This window comes from Corythoichthys intestinalis, chromosome 13 (genome assembly GCF_030265065.1).
Source record: "Corythoichthys intestinalis isolate RoL2023-P3 chromosome 13, ASM3026506v1, whole genome shotgun sequence".
NCBI lineage: Eukaryota > Metazoa > Chordata > Actinopteri > Syngnathiformes > Syngnathidae > Corythoichthys > Corythoichthys intestinalis.
In genome coordinates this window covers 52,679,723-52,696,748 of record NC_080407.1, presented here as the reverse complement: position 1 = coordinate 52,696,748, position 17,026 = coordinate 52,679,723, and the positions used below count along the sequence as shown (strand labels likewise).

General features: G+C 40.0%; 1 protein-coding gene across 2 annotated transcripts in view; it reads right to left on the bottom strand.

Annotated features, from left to right (window-relative positions):
• Positions 1-17,026, bottom strand: part of LOC130927970 (protein phosphatase 3 catalytic subunit alpha) — a 105,289-nt gene that overhangs the window by 40,258 nt on the left and 48,005 nt on the right. For both annotated transcript variants that reach the window (XM_057854124.1, XM_057854126.1), the window contains exons 3-7: positions 11,517-11,641; positions 9,037-9,148; positions 8,803-8,948; positions 6,389-6,528; positions 1,888-1,965 (exon numbers count right to left, since the gene is read on the bottom strand). In XM_057854124.1, the coding sequence (XP_057710107.1) occupies positions 1,888-1,965; positions 6,389-6,528; positions 8,803-8,948; positions 9,037-9,148; positions 11,517-11,641 (601 nt within the window). The remainder of the gene's footprint in view (positions 1-1,887; positions 1,966-6,388; positions 6,529-8,802; positions 8,949-9,036; positions 9,149-11,516; positions 11,642-17,026) is intronic.

The following is a 17,026-nucleotide window of genomic DNA, read 5'->3' as shown; positions in this document are numbered from 1 at the left end:
CCTATTTATGTGTGTCCTACAAAAAAGGAGGCTCTTGTTTTTTATTCAAAACCAAGAATCTCCTAATTGGGCCAATTCGAGCAAGTGTGTCAAATTTCGTGGCTCTAAAAGCTGCCTAAGTGTTTTGTTTTATGAGAAATTCATTCACACACCTAGGTGGAAAAAAACCTATTGAAGAGTGTCCTACAAAAAAGGAGGCAATTATTATTACACAAAACCAAAATGTATCTTGGGACTGGGCCTTTACAAGCAACTGTGCCAAATTTCATGCCTCTAAAACAGGGGTGGGCAAACTGGTCCTCAAGGGCCGTAGTGGGTCCTGGTCTTTGCTCCAGCTGATCCAGCAAGGACAGTTCAACCAATGAGGTTTCTGCTGAAACAGGAAGCACCTGACTGCGATCAACTGATTGCGCTTGCAAGACACCAGATTGGTAAAAAGGTTTCCTCTTGATGGGTCGGAACAGAAACCCTCACCTACTGCGGCCCTTTGTGGAATAGTTTGCCCACCCTTGCACTAAAAGCTGCCTAACTGCTTTGTTTTGTGTTGTTTTATGATAAATTTATTCACACACCTAGATGAAAGAAACCCCTATTGAAGAGTGTCCAACAAAAAAAGAATGCAATTATTATCATTCAAAACCAAAATAAATCTTCTAATTGTGCCAATTCGTGGAAATGTGCCAAATTTTGTAGCTCAAAAAGCTGCCTAAGTGTTTGTTTTATGAAAAATTCATTCACACATCTAGGTGAAAAAACCCCTATTCAAATCTGGAATGAATCTTGAGCCAATTTGAGCAACTGTGCCAAATTTCGTGGCTCATAGTGGTGGCAGATCATCCCCCTTGAAATCCGCTTCTATTTTTGTGTGGTACCTGTTTTTTATTTTTACCATGGATGACAGAGATGATTTTGTACATACTGAGATAAGAAATTCATTCACACACCTAGGTGAAAAAATCTTATTGAAGAGTGTCCTCCAATCATTCGAACTCAAAATGAATCTTCTAATTGGGCCAATTCGAGCAAGTGTGCCAAATTTCGTGGCTCAGCGTAGTGGCAGATCGTCCCCCTCGAAACTCGCCTCTTTTTTTGTGTGTGGAACCTCTTTCGTGTTTTGGGCATGAATGACAGAGATGTTTTTGCATAGCCTGAGATAAGGGATTTAATCACACACCAAGGTGAAAAAAAACCCTTTTGAAGAGTGTCCTACAAAAAAGGCTGCAATTAATATTCAAAACCAAAAAGAATCTTCTAATTGGACTAATTTGAGCAAGTGTGCCAAACTTTGTGGCTGCCTAAGTGTTTTGTGTTTTATGAGAATTTCATTCACACACCTAGGTGAAAAAACACTATTGAAGAGTGTCCTTCAAAAAAGGAGGCTATTGTTTTTATTCAAAACCAAAATGAATCTTCTAACTGGGCCAATTCGAGCAACTGTGACAAATTTCTTGACTCATACATAAATAAATAAATACAGTATTTTTTTAAGGATTGAACCAGCCCTCGCAGTTTGGCGCAACTTTTACGTCACAGTTCAGGGTGTTGGCAGATTGTCCCCCTTGAAACTCGCCGCTTTTTTTTTTTGTGTGTGTGTGGAATTTCCTTTGTGTTGTGGGCATGGCTGACAGATGTTTTTGTATATCCTGAGATGAGAAATTCATTCTTACACCTGGGTAAAAAAAAACCTTAAAATAAAAAACAAAAAAATGTAACTGAAATATAGTCCTCCAACCACTATGAACTAGTTCTATCCAAATTCGTACATGTTCTTCGATCTCCAGCAAATCTACTCCCCTCATATCTCTTTTTACATGCTGTTGACTTTTGTTTTTGTCATACAACATTAAGCAAACCACCCATGACGTGATAAGAGAAGATACAACTCACCCGGCATCCTGCGCTTCATGGGCCCGGATGATAGATAGTAAATTATTGTGATGTAGGAAGTCGCAAACGGCGGGATAGCTGCAGCATAAAAGACAGGGAAAAAATGCATTCAGTTTATTCACAGATCAAGAAACACAACTACCGTATTTTCCGGACAAATATATTGATACACGAGGCATGCCCTCTACTTCGAGATGGTGCAGTAATTCAAAAGTGAAAATAAAGATCAAGACTTGAATGGATTTTGGTAGTTATTTGGAGTGAAATCCAGTGTTTATTAAATGCGAGTACAAAATAAAATTGTCGTGTGTTTTTTCAAACAATGCTGAATTGCACTTTCATTTCACAAGAGCAATAAATGCATTTAAAAATAGAAAACAGAACAATTGGCTAACTTGCGTAGCAAAAGCCTGCTAGCTTAAATGCTATTAACTCAACTTGACATAACCTTATGACTTGACCCGACGTTACTCGACATAACCTTATGACTCGATCCGATGTGACTCGGCATAACCTTATGACTCCACCTGACATAAACTTATGACTCGACTGGACATAACCTTATGACTTTACTCGACTCGACATAACCTTATGACTCGACCCAATGTGACTCGGCATAACCTTATGACTCCACCTGACATAACCTTATGACTCGACTGGACATAACCTTATGACTTTACTCGACTCGACATAACGTTATGACTGGACTCGACATAACCTTATGACTCGACCCGACGTGACTCGACATAACCTTATGACTCGAAATAACTTGACATAACTTTATGACTCGACATGATCTTATGACTTTACATGACTCGACATGACCTCATGACTTGACTCGATATAACCTTATGACTTGCCCAGACTCAACATTACCTTATGAACTGATCTGACATGACTCAACATAACCTTATGACTCAACCAAACGTGACTCAACATAACCTAATGCCTCTATGACAGTATGACTCAACCCGATGTGACTCATCATCAACTCATGACTCGATCAGACATGACTCGACATAACCTTGACTCGACCCAACGTGACTCAACATAATCTAATGCCCCTATGACATTATGACTCAACCCGATGTGACTCATCATCAACTCATGACTCGATCAGACATGACTCGACATAACCTTATGACTCGACCCAACGTGACTCAACATAATCTAATGCCTCTATGACATCATGACTCAACCCGATGTGACTCATCATCAACTCATGACTCGATCAGACTGGACTCGACTTAACCTTATGACTCGACCAGACTCGACATAACCCTATGACTCGATCCGACATGACTCGACATAACCTTATGACTCGACCCAGACTCGAAATAACCCTATGACTTGATCCGACGTGAACATAACCTTATGACTCGACCCAACGTGACTCGAAACAACCTTATGACTCGACCCGACTCGTCGTGGAGTACCTTATGACTGTACTCCACTGAACCTTATAACTCGACTCAACATAACCTTACGACTCGACTCGATATAACCTTATGACTTGTTCGATGAATTGTGGCATATTCACCGCTGCCACTGGAGGGCAGTGTATCCACCTAAATCAATAAAACTAAATGGAAACTCTTTCAAAACAAACCATTACAACAACACTTGAATTAAACGAATCCTCGAAGCATCAACATTGGATTCGAAGCTTTTCTATTATCGAATTACTAATTAATTGTTGCAGTACCTGACTGAACATTTTTAAAAATAAACAGTAGCACATAATAGTTAAAAAAAAAAATCACTATAGTCGAGTAAATGGGTCACATCAAATTAATGGGAACGGTTATATCATAGTTTGTCTCCAAATTTCACCCAAAAGTTTTTGTGAATAGCATACCACCACCATTTGCAGGGAAAACACTGTATGACATCACCTAAACGCTATCCGCAGTATTAGCTCGTCGCCGAAGAAAATGCATACTTGGCGACCGAAGGCATTTCTGACTGCTTGCGCTAACTCGCCGCAGGCCCGCCACAGCCAAAGACGCATCACTCAGGCCGTAATGAACGGCAGGGACTGCTGAACGCATTAGAGGGAGGGCTGCTCCTTGTGGCTATGTGCCAGCTCATTACATTCTGTGTCGGCCCGGGTCCGGCCTGCTTCTCGCGTTTCTTCTGTTTGCTCAGATATTCAACTCAATCGAAGCTAATGTGGGTTACATAAATCCTACCGAGAGTCTCGCGAGCGTCACGCTCGGCTCGACGACAGACGACTTTACCGGATCAAGAATATGAAGACGCGAGAGATGATGATTCGGTAGGAAAGCATCGTTGAAGGAACTTGCTTGGCATACCATGTAAGCTAGGATCAAATATTTGGTCTAATTATAATAAGCTAGGGCTGGGGAATCGAGCCAAAAAAGGATCAGAAGTTTATTGCTCATATCAAACAATCTCAATTCCTTTTGCGAGTTTTTCTTTCAGTTTCTTTTTAACTGGTAGTTTTAAATAATCTGCAATGAAAACATTTCATTCACATATGAAGAGCCGTAATTGATTTGAGAGTTAAACCCAATGGAGCTAAATTTCATTAGCGTGTGAATAGCGTCTTTGATTGTATATTAGCAGGTCTATTAATCAGACAATTGGGCTCGAGTCGCAAATTTGACAACTCGGACTCGATTCGATTGAGCTGTGAGGGTCCAAGACTCGACTCGAGTCGTGAGACAATGACTCAAGACTCGACAAGTTGACTCGAAAAACTTGGTCACCTTTGCCGCTCTCGCTACGCCCTCACGGAGCAACCTGTGACTCGACTCGACTCGACTCGACATTATTTTATGACCCGACTCGACGTGACTCGACATAACCTTATGACTCTATATAACATTAAGACTCGACGTGACTCATGATAAACTCGTGACTTGACCCGACCTCGAGATGACCTTATAACTTGAGCCGACTCCACATAACCTGATGACTTGACTCGACTCGAGGTAACCCTATGTCTCCTCTCGAAGTGACTCGACTTGACCTTATGACTCAACCCGACGTGACTTGAAACAACCTTATGACTTGACATAACCCTATGACGACCCGACGTGACTTGACATAACCTTATAACTCGTCCAGACGTGACTCGACATAACCATATGACTCGACCTGACGTGACTCGACATAACCCTATGACTCTATATAACATTAAGACTCGACCCGACGTGACTCATGATAAAATCATGACTCGACCTCGACATGACCTATAACTTGATCCGACTCGACGTAACCATATGACTTGATCCGACTCGACGTAACCATATGACTTGTCATAACCTTATGACTCAACCCGACGTGACTCGACATAATCTTATGACTCGACCCGAAGTGACTTGACATAAACTCATGACTCGACCCGGCTCGACATAACCTTATGGCTCAACCCGACGTGACTCGATATAACCTTATGACTCTATATAACATTAAGATTCGACTCGTCATGACTCAACATAACCTTATGAGTCGACCCGACTCAACGTAACCTGATGAATCGACCCGACATGACTTGACATTAACTCATGACTCGACCCGACTCGACATAAGCTTATGGCTCGCCCCGACGTGACTCGATATAACCTTATGACTCTATATAACATTAAGACTCGACTCAACGTGACTCGACAAAACTTTATGAATCGACCTGACTCGACATAACCTTATGACTCGACTCGTCTCATGATAAACTCATGACTTGACCCGACCTCAACATGACCTTATAACTTGAGCCGACTCGACATAACCTTATGAATCACCCGACTGGGTAACTTTATGACTCAACCCGACGTGACATGACATAAACTCATGACCCGACATAACCTTATGACCCGATTCTATATAAACTTATGGCTCGACCAGAAGTGACTCGATACAACCTTATGACTCTATATAACATAAACCTCGACCCGACAAGACTCATCATAAACTCGTGACTCGACGTGACTCGACATAACCTTATGAATCGACCCGACTCGACATAACCTTATGACTCAACCCGGCTCGACGTAACCTTATGACTCGACCCGACGTGACTCGACATAACCTTATGGCCCTATTCGACATAACCTTATGACCCGTTTCGACATAACCTTGTGACTCGACTCGACATAGCCTTGTGACTTGACCCAACGCCACATAACCTAACGGCCCCATTCGGCATAACCTTACGACTCAACTCGACATAACCTTACGACTCGATATAACCTTACGATTCGATTCGACTAGACATAAGGGACATAACTTTGTCCTTGTAAATTCGGATCATAGTGACTCATGCAATTGTTTTCTGCTAGCTATCCGACAAACTAGTCAAGCTGCATATCCACCATGTTTGGTCGATAAAATATGTGAGAATGGATTGACCTAAAAAAAGAAAAAATCCCAAGCCCCAATCTCGTAAAAATAACCGTCAATACTTGGTCAGGTAGACCAACTGTGTTTTCTCCAGTTTTGTAAGATACTTTTATAACAACCAGGTAGCAATACTGACCTGTAGAAGTAGGAGCAACCTCGCACTGTGTTATGTGTGAAATGCTCCTGACTCTTCTCGTTCCCAAAGTCCTCCAGGGGGTCGGACCAAAGCAGATCACACATAGGCCCGTATGCTGGAGGCTCTTTGAATCTGTCTAACTGCGAAAAGAAACATTGGACGTCAGCAAATTTAAGTCACATTTGTCCTTGTAAAACCCATGAAGTGGGAGGTTCATTTCTGAATCTACATATTTTGAAGATGGGATGAGGCGATGAGACAGATTGCAACCACGTACAGGAGGTCGTTTTATATCAGATTTGGACAAGATCCTTCTCAGTCTGAACAGCTCAAATGGGATTTGACTGTCCGTGACGCAACTCTAACATGTCAAGTGTGTCAACAATTTGGCCCAGTGATGGCAGAGATGAATGACGGAGATGTTTTTGTATATCCTGAGATAAGAAATTCTTTCACACACCTAGGTGAAAAAAACCTATTGAAGAGTGTCCTACAAAAAAAGGAGGCAATTATTATAATTCAAAACCAAAATGAATCTCTCTTAATTAGGCCTTTTCGAGTAAGTGTGCCAAATTTCGTGGCTTTAAAAGCTGCCTGAGTGCTTTGTTTTGTGTTATTTTATGAGAAATTCATTCACACATCTAGGTGAAAAAACCCTACTGAAGAGTGTCCTGCAAAAAAGGATGCAATTAGTATCATTCAAAACCAAAATGAATATTCTAATTAGGCCGATTCGAGCTAGTGAGCCAAATTTCGTGGCTCTAAAAGCTGCCTAAGCGTTTTATGAGAATGTCATTCACACACCTAGGTGAAAAAGACCCTATTGAAAAGCGTCCAAGAAAAAAGATTCCATCATTTTTTTATTCAAAACCAAAATTAATCATCTAATTGGGCCAATTAGATGATTAAACTGCCAAAATTCTTGGCTCAGGGTGGTGGCAGATCGTCCTCCTTGAGACTCCCCCATTTTTTGTGTGTGTGTGGAATGGCTTTTGTGTTGTGGGCATGGCTGACAGAGATATTTTTGTATATCCTGAGACAAGAAATTAATTCAAACACCTATGTGAAAAAAACCCTATTGAAGAGTGTCCTACAAAAAAGGAGGCAATTATTATTATTCAAAATCAAAATGAATCTTGTAATTGGGCCTTTTCGATCAAGTGTGCCAAATTTCGTGGCTGTAAAAGCTGCCTGAGTGCTTTGTTTTGTGTTGTTTTATGATACATTCACACACCTAGGTGAAAAAACACTACTGAAGAGTGTCCTACAAAAAAAGATGCAATTATTATCATTCAAAACCAAAATGAATCTTCTATTTGGGCCGATTCGAGCAACTGTGCCAAATTTCTTGGCTCAGGGTGGTGGTAGATCGTCTTCCTCGAAACTCGCCCCTTTTTTTTGTGTGTGGAATGTCTTTTGTGTTGTTGGCATGGCTGACAGAGATGTTTTTGTATATCCTGAGACAAGAAATTCATTCACACACCTAGGTGAAAAAACCCCCGATTGAGGAGTGTCCTACAAAAAAAGGAGGCAATTATTATCATTAAAAACCAAAATAATTCTTGTAATTGGGCCCTTTTTGAGCAAGTGTGTCAAATTTCGTGGCTCTAAAAGCTGCCTGAGTGCTTTGTTTTGTGTTGTTTTATGATAAATTCATTCACACACCTAGGTGAAAAAACCCTACTGAAGAGTGTCCTACAAAAAACGATGCAATTATTATCATTCAACACCAAAATTAAATCTTCTAATCGGGCCATTTCGAGCAAGTGTGCCAAAGTTCTTGGCTCTAAAAGCTGACTAAGAGTCTTGTTTTAGGAGAATTTTATTCACACCTAGGTGAAAAAGACCCATTGAAGAGTGTCCTACAAAAAAAGATGCTTTAATCATTTAAAAGGAGCAGACAGGTTGTTAAGACTGACTCTAGTGACATTTTTTCCCCACTTTACAGTACTTCCCAGATAGCAACTTATTTTGTAGCTCCTGAGAGCAGCAAACATCATCCGAATAGACACTTTGAAGAGTTCTGGCTTGTCCACTACTACGGCAAGTCTATGGTCTCCATGGCATCCAGCATATGCCATATGAATAACGAGGCTATAATTATAACATATTGCCGCTTGATTTCAGTCGCACTCAGCTAAGATTGCAGATTACCGGCTGAATCGCGCGATGGACACTTGAATCTATGACGCACATTCTCTGATTAGACACCCACAATCCATTTGGAATTATTGAATTAGCTCGCATCCAGGTCTTCCAGCCGTTTTAATTAGCGCCAGGATTCATTGCGCCCGGGCTGTCGTCGGCGTTACTTTCCCCGAAGTATGTTTACCGAGTCGGTCCGCCCGCTATTATAACACACACACAGACTAGCAAAAAAAAAAAAAAAAAAGTGTCTCAAAAAAGCCACATACTTTCCTGATGTCGTCAAGATTCGTGATTTCTGGAGAAAGTCCTCCGTGTACACAGAGGAACTGCTGGTTCATAAGTGCAGCCAGGGGAAGGCAGTCAAAGGCGTCCATACACGCGTCATACACCCTTTCTGAATACTTAATTCTACCTAGAATATAGACAGGGAAACACACACCGTTTCAGACAAGCGTACAGGAAAAAAAAACAAGCAATATAAGAAAAAAAATGCGACTTACATTCCTGCTTAAATGTGAAATACTCTGTTAAATGTCTACATTCGTGGTTCCCGCGCAGCAAAAAAAGGGTTTTGGGGTAGAGGATCTTTAAGGCCCACAAGTACAGCACACACTGCAAACACGAGAAAAACAACAGGCGGTTGAAACGCAAAGCATCATGGTCTGCTTACGGTGAAACATTCACGCAGCTGTGCTTGGCAAATTGGCTTCAGAAGATGACAGACTGACTAATGTGGAGGCAGGAGACCGACTGAGTACTACATGCATTTAAAACCACTGCAACATTCTATTAGCATGAAAAAAAACCCAGCATTTTCTTGCTAGCCTAAACACCGCCAGGGAACCTGACCTATATTTGCAATTGGTGCTGCAACAATTAATCGATTAACTAGAGTAATTTCATTAGAAAAAAAGCTTCGAATCAAATTTTGCTGCTTCGAGGATTTTTTCCGAGTGGCGTTGTAATGGTTTGTTTTGGCAGTGTTTGCATTTAGTTTTATTGATTTGGGTGGATACAATGCCCTCGAGTGGAGAGACAGTGGGAACCAAAAGTGGCATATGCTATGTGGCAAAATAGATGGCAAAAAAATATTCAACATGGCAAAAAAAATGCCACATGTCAAAAAACATTTTGCCACATGTCAAAAACCATTTTGCCACTTGGCAAAAAAAATGCCACAGGGCAAAAATGCAACAGGGCAAAATTAATTTTGCCACATGGCAAAAGAAAATGCCACAGGGCAAAATTAATTTTGCAATATGGCAAAAAATATGTCAAATGGCAAAAAATGCCACATGTCAAAAACCATTTTGCCACATGGCATAAAAATGCCATATGGCAAAACCCATTTTGCCACTTGGTAAAAAAATGCCACATGGCAAAAAAAAATGCCACATGGCAAAAACCATTTTGCCACATAGCAAAAACCATTTTGCCACATGGCAAAATTAATTTTGCCACATGGCAAAAAAAACAGCCACATGGCAAAATGAATTTTGCCACATGGCAAAAAAAATGCCACGGGGCAAAAAATGTCACAGGGCAAAATCCATTTTGCCACATGGAGAAAAAAAATGCCACAGGGCAAAATCCATTTTGCCACGTGGAAAAAAATATACCACATGGCAAAAAATGCCACATGTCAAAAACCATTTTGCCACATGGCAAAAAATGCCATATGGCAAAAAAAACAATCCACATGGCAAAATGAATTTCGCCACATGGCAAAAAAAAATGCCACATGTCAAAGACCATTCTGCCACATGGCAAAATGAATTTTGCCACATGGCAAAAAAAATGCCACAGGGCAAAATCAATTTTGCCACATGGCAAAAAAATGCCACAGGGCAAAAAAGTGCCACAGGGAAAATCAATTTTGCCACATGGCAAAAAAATGCCACATGGGAAAAAAACATTTTGCAACATGGCAAAAAAAAAATGCCACAGCGCAAAGACTATTCTGCCACATGGCAAAAAAAAATGCCACATGTCAAAGACCATTCTGCCACATGGCAAAAAAAATGCCACAGGGAAAAATCAATATTGCCACATGGCAAAAAAAAAAAAAAAAAGCCAGATGGTACCAAAAAAAAAATGCCACATGGAAAAATCAACTTTGCCACATGGTAAAAAAAACTCCGCATGGCAAAAAAGCAGCTGTATCCAGCCATGTTATATGAGTTGTGTCATATTCACTGTTGGCACTACAGGGCAGTGTATCCACCCAGATCAATTAGACTAAATACAAACACTTTCAAAACAAACCTGTGCACGATTTATGATGAGAATTTTATATTACTATGAGAATTGTAAATATGTGAGCATTCATAGCATTTAAGCTAGCGGACATTTATGAAGCTAATTAGGCTATTTTAATCTACTAAATTTACATATTGATCAGAGTAGATGGACGTTTGAACACCAATCGTTTGTGTCAAGTGTTTTATTGCTAGCTTTACAAATTGAAAGAAGTAAAAAGCTTCAAAAAGCCCAATTGCTTTGTTTGCTGTCCGTCAAGCTGAACAACTTCACGTTTAGTGAGGACAGAACAAGTCATGTTAATGAAGTAAAGTAAAAAAAAAAAAAAGATGCTGTGAGGTACAATAACAAACTGTTTGTGAGATAAACAAAGCAAAAAAAGACTTGACAAAATAAATAAAGTCGAAATCGAGTCAGTCGAGTACGTCGTAACCCGGCGACTTCCTGTACAGTGTTAAACTCTTTCCATTTATTCCCTATAGTCTACTTTCATCATATGGTCACGTTTCTCTTGGCTGCACACTTTCCTATCTATGTGCATTTTATTTTGTCCAATCAGACTCTAGCCTCATGTTACCATGGCGATGTAACCTGCCCAGAGCTTTCAGAAACAGTCGCGTTGGCCTATCGGTTTAAACTACATACGTACATGACTCGTTTAAATTCACAGCAGAATGATGAAAAGAGCCACACGATTTGAACAAAAAACAACAGTACTCACTTCAATACTGAAATACCCTCTGTCGACGTAGTCCCCCAGGAAAAGGTAGCGCGTGGATGCCGGTGAGCCTCCCACCTCAAAGAGTTTCATCAGGTCAAAAAACTGCCCGTGGATGTCGCCGCACACTGCATTTGCCAAACACAAACAGACATGAGGAAGATGGAAAGACAACGAGAACGTATATGAAGAGGTATCTGCCATGTTGCAAAATGGATTTTGCCATATGGCAAAATCTTGTGACATTGTTTTTTGCCATGTGGGATTTTTTTTTGCCATGTGGCAAAATGGATTTTGACAAGTGGCATTTTTTTTGGTATGTGGCAAAATGGATTTCGGATTTTGGAAAATTTGGACGTGCATAGCCACCAATGGCATAGCCTTGCCATGTGGTATTTTTTTGCCATGTGACAAATTTGATTTTGCCATGAGGCAAAAAGTATTTTGCCATGTGGCATTTTTTTACCTTGTGACATTTTTTTTTGCCATGTGGCAAAAAGGATTTTGCCATGTGCCATTTTTTTGCCATGTGGCAAAATGGATTTTGACACGTGGCATTTTATTGGTATGTGGCAAAATGAATTTGGATTTCGGAAAACTTGGACGTGCATAGTCGTCTATGGCATAGCCGGACTGTCAGCTGAATATCAATGCGTTCTAATGTTAAGTGTATGGTCAAAAATCTTAGCCACACGTTTTTCTGCCATTTAAAATGAATGGAAAATTAGGACGTGTATAGTCATCAATGGCATGGACGTGCATGGCCTTCAAAACTGCCATATACCCCCCCAAAAAATGCCAAATACCCCCCCACTCGAAAAAAAGGGCAACAAACCAAAATCCATTTTGCCACACACCCCCAAAAAATGTCATGTCGAAATCCATTTTGCCATATGGCAAAAAAAACGCCATGTGGCAAAATCAATTTAGCCACATGGCAAAAAAATGCCAAATGGCAAAAAAAAAAAAAAAAAAAAAAAAAAAAAAAAAAACATGGCAAAATCAATTTAGCCACATTGCAAAAAAATGCCAAATGGCAAAAAAAAAAAAAAAAAAAAAAAAAAAAACATGGCAAAATCAATTTAGCCACATTGCAAAAAAAAAAAAATTTAAAAAGCCACAAGGCAAAATCCATTTTGCCACATGGCAAAAAAAATGCCACATGGCAAAATCCATTTTATCATAGGGTAAAATAGCGACATGGCAAAATCCATTTTGCCACATGGCAAAAAGAATGCCAGATGGCAAAATCCATTTTGCCACATGGCGAAATCCATTTTGACAGATGGCAAAAAAAATGTCACATGGCTAAATCCTTTCTGCCACATGGCAAAAAAAACACCACATGGCAAAAAAAAAAAATCCCACATGGCAAAATCCTTTTTGCCACACGGCAAATACCGCTTTACAAGCCTTTTCTTCACATCCTTGTTCTTACTTTCTTGTCAATCTTAGCTTTCCTTCTTTTAATTTGGCAAGCAAAGTAGGATTTCTGCAGACACCTACATAACTGAAACGAGCAGAAGAACCAGTTTTGTCGCTTTCTGAGAACTCGGGATTTGGACCTTGGCAGGTGGCTGCCCTGGGGCACCGTTTCCCTTACCCCATTTTGAAAAAAAAAGGCATCCTAAAGCTATAGCATCCCGTTCTCTTTTCACAGGTTCTTTAATTCTCTTCATGAACAGGAGATGACGACACACACTTCAGAATGACCCATATTTTGCATGCTTCTATAAATTGGATTTTTGTACTGTGTTCTTTGACCGTTCAGCCTACTGGAAACCTTGAAGCCATTCAACAGCCTTAACATGAGCACAGCAGGCCTTGCCAAACACATTGGCGGAAAGCGCTGGAAAACGTGTCATCGCCTTTACGGACAGATACTCGCTTTGAAAAATCCATCCCGATGTTGCCTGAAGTCTTTTCACCCCCACGTAAATTCCGCGGAATACTTCATCCAGCTCGATTAATCCCTAGTGGGCTCTCCTGGATTTATACGACGCAGCAGTAAAACATTACGCCAAACAAGTTGAAATGGCTCCTGGTTAGCGAATTGGGCCAAACGCCACGAGACGGGAACCGCAAATCATTCAATGCGGATTACTTTCCTGTAACCTTTGTGACCTCACACTCCATTACACCCAGGAGAGGAGGTGGAGTGGGTGTCAAAGGCAGGGCTGTGATTTGCGCCAGCTGCCTTTGCTCGTGTGCCGCTCAGATTAAGGATCTGCCGGTCAATTTAGCGGAATCTGTAAAGGTTAGCTCAGATGGCTGAGTAACCCTTGATTATGGACTAATACACCTCACAGGAAAAAATCAGAGACGATATAGGGCACTCTATAGAAAGACAGCGAGAATGAAAAGTGGTATTTGGTATGCAGCAAAATTGATTTAACCACCTGGCATTATTTTTGCCATGTGGCAAAATGTATTTTGGCATGTGATATTTTTTTTGCCATGTGGCAAAATGGATTTTGTATGTGGCATTTTCTTTTTCCAAGTGGCATTTTTTTTTTTTTGGTATGTGACAAAATGGATTTTGGTATGAGGCAATTTTTTTGATATGAGGCAAAATGCATTTTGGCATGTGGCATTTTTTTGCCATGTGGCAAAATGAATTTTTCAATGTGGCATTTTTTTGCCATGTGGCAAAATATATTTTGGCATGTGGCATTTTTTTGGCACGTGGAATTTTTTGGGGTATGTGGCATTTTTTTGGTACGTGGCATTTTTTTGGTATGTGGAAAATGGATTTTGGCATGTGGCATTATTTTTGGTATGTGTCAAAATGAATATTTCCATGTGGCATTTTTTTTTTTTGCCATGTGGCAAAATGGATTTTGGTATGTGGCATTTTTTTGCCATGTGGCTTTTTTTTGTATGGGGCAAAATGGATTTTGCCATGTTGCATTTTTTTGCAATGTGGCATTGTTTTTGGTATGTGGCAAAATATATTTTGGCATGTGACATTTTTTTGGCACGTGGAATTTTTTGGGGGTATGTGGCATTTTTTTGGTTCGTGGCATTTTTTTGGTATGTGGCATTTTTTGGGTATGTGGCAAAATGGATTTTGGTATGTGGTAGGTTTTTGGGGTATGTGGCATTTTTTGGTATGTGGCAAAATGGATTTTGGTATGTGGCATTTTTGGGGGATACTGTATGTGTCTTTTTTTTTTTGGGAGGTGGCAAAATGGGTTTTGGTACGTGGATTTTTTTTTTTTTTTTGGTATGTGGCAAAATGATTTTTTCAATGTGGCATTTTTTTTGCCATGTGGCAAAATGTATTTTGGCATGTGGATTTTTTTTTGCATGTGGAATTTTTTTGGGGTATGTGGCATTTTTTTGGTACGTGGCATTTTTTTTGCAATGTGGCAAAATGGATTTTGCCATGTGGCATTATTTTTGGTATGTGGCAAAATGAATTTTTCCATGTGGAATTTTTTTTTGCCATGTGACAAAATGCATTTTGGCATGTGGCATTTTTTGGGTATGTGGCAAAATGGATTTTGGTATGTGGCATGTTTTTGGGGTATGTGGCATTTTTTGGTATGTGGCAAAATGGATTTTGGTATGTGGCATTTTTTTGGGGATACTGTATGTGGCCTTTTTTTTTTGTATGTGGCAAAATGGGTTTTGGTATGTGGCATTTTTTCTTGGTATGTGGCAGAATGGATTTTGGTATGTGGCATTTTTTGGGGGTATGTGACAAAATGGATTTTGGTATGTGGCATTTTTTTTGACATGTGGCAAAAATGTATTTTGGCATGTGGCATTTTTTTCCATGTGGCATTTTTTTTCCATGTGCCAAAATATAATTTGGCATGTGGCATTTTTTTGCCATGTGGCATTTTATTTTGGGTATGTGGAAAAATGCATTTTGCCATGTGGCATTTTTGTTTGGTATGTAGCAAAATTGATTTTACAATGTGGCATTTTTTTGGGCCGAGTGGCAAAATGTATTTAGAAATGGATTTTGGTATGTGGCATTTTTTGGGTATGTGGCATTTTTTTAGGTATATGGCAAAATGGATTTAGGTATATGGTCGTTTTTTTTGCCATGTGGCATTTTTGTTTGGTATGTAGCAAAATTGATTTTACAATGTGGCATTTTTTTGGCGGTATGTGGCAAAATGGATTTTGGGATGTGGCATTTTTTTTTGTATTTGGCATTTTTTGGGTATATGGCTTTTTTTGCAGGCCATTGCCTGGCATGCCTGAAAAATGCCAAATGTAGAAATCATTTCCTGACCTGTGTATCAATAATTGTTGCATCGCCATATCATGAGATGATCGTTATTGTGAGCCTTGCATCGCAAATCATACCGTGAGCTACCCAGAGGTTCTCGCTCCTCTTGAATACTTCTAATAAATGTACCAGAAAACCAAAGACATGAAGGTAACAAAACGTCCTCTGATAGTGGAACGACCCTTTTGCCATTTCCTATTGTGAAGAGCAATTAACAATCTCGAAAATTTGATTCCGCGTTCAAAATCTTTTCTTGCAAACAAAAACAACGGAGCAAAGGGATAATTAAGCAACCAACAAGTACAGTGAAATGTGTTAGTATATTAGACAGCTATTTTGGCTTTCGGCTGTTTTACGACACGCATCTACAAATAAAAGAAAAAGGCAACCAATTATAGTGAGCTGCAGGACAGTGTTGGAGAGCAATTAAGTCTTGTTACAGGTCTCACGAGACGGGTGAAGAGAATCAACTCTCCTAGAGTGCGTCGTAAACTTCCCTGTTACTATTTGGATTTCATTATACCCACACATTGACACAATTTGAATGCGCCTGCCGCAAAAATGGAGCCTTTGAAGCCTTAGATCTCTAAAAATGTCCTCAGTCGCTTTTACAGTCGAGCCAGCACTACGCGCCGGACCATTTTAAATAGCTTGTTTTGCGCATCCTGGTGCTTTTACTGGCCGGCTCGTCAAAGTCACAGTGTCGATATGGCGTCAACAGGAAGTGGCTAAATATTGTTTTCTTGTGTCAAGACAATGGGGAAGCTCTTTTCTTTATTTGCAACCCGGATTGTTAATAGTGGAGAACAGGGTTGTTTTTGGCAGCCCTTTTAATTTTCGTCTGCGGCTACATCCACACTAGGACAGATAATGGCCTTAAACGTGTAGTTAGTTAGAGTATACGGCATGTCGGTTACACGAATGTATCTCTTCGTATTTTTGTTGCACTGTAAATGCACAAATCTGAATAGATACAGGGTAAGGTTGGTGAATATTAGTAGTGGACCTCTCTGACTACTTCCATACTCAAAACTATGCCTTTTTACTGTTTCAATGGTTGGAAAAATGAATTAAAAGTCCTACATGTATACAGTACTTTTATCAGGTTACAGTTCTCATTTTTGTGGTACTGTAAATCCACAATTCTCATTCAGTTCTGGACAAGGATGGTGAATATTAGAAGTGGACCTTTCTGACTAGTCCCACACTCAAAACTATGCATTTTTACTGTACATATATAGCTAATTTGAATTAGAAGTCCTACATG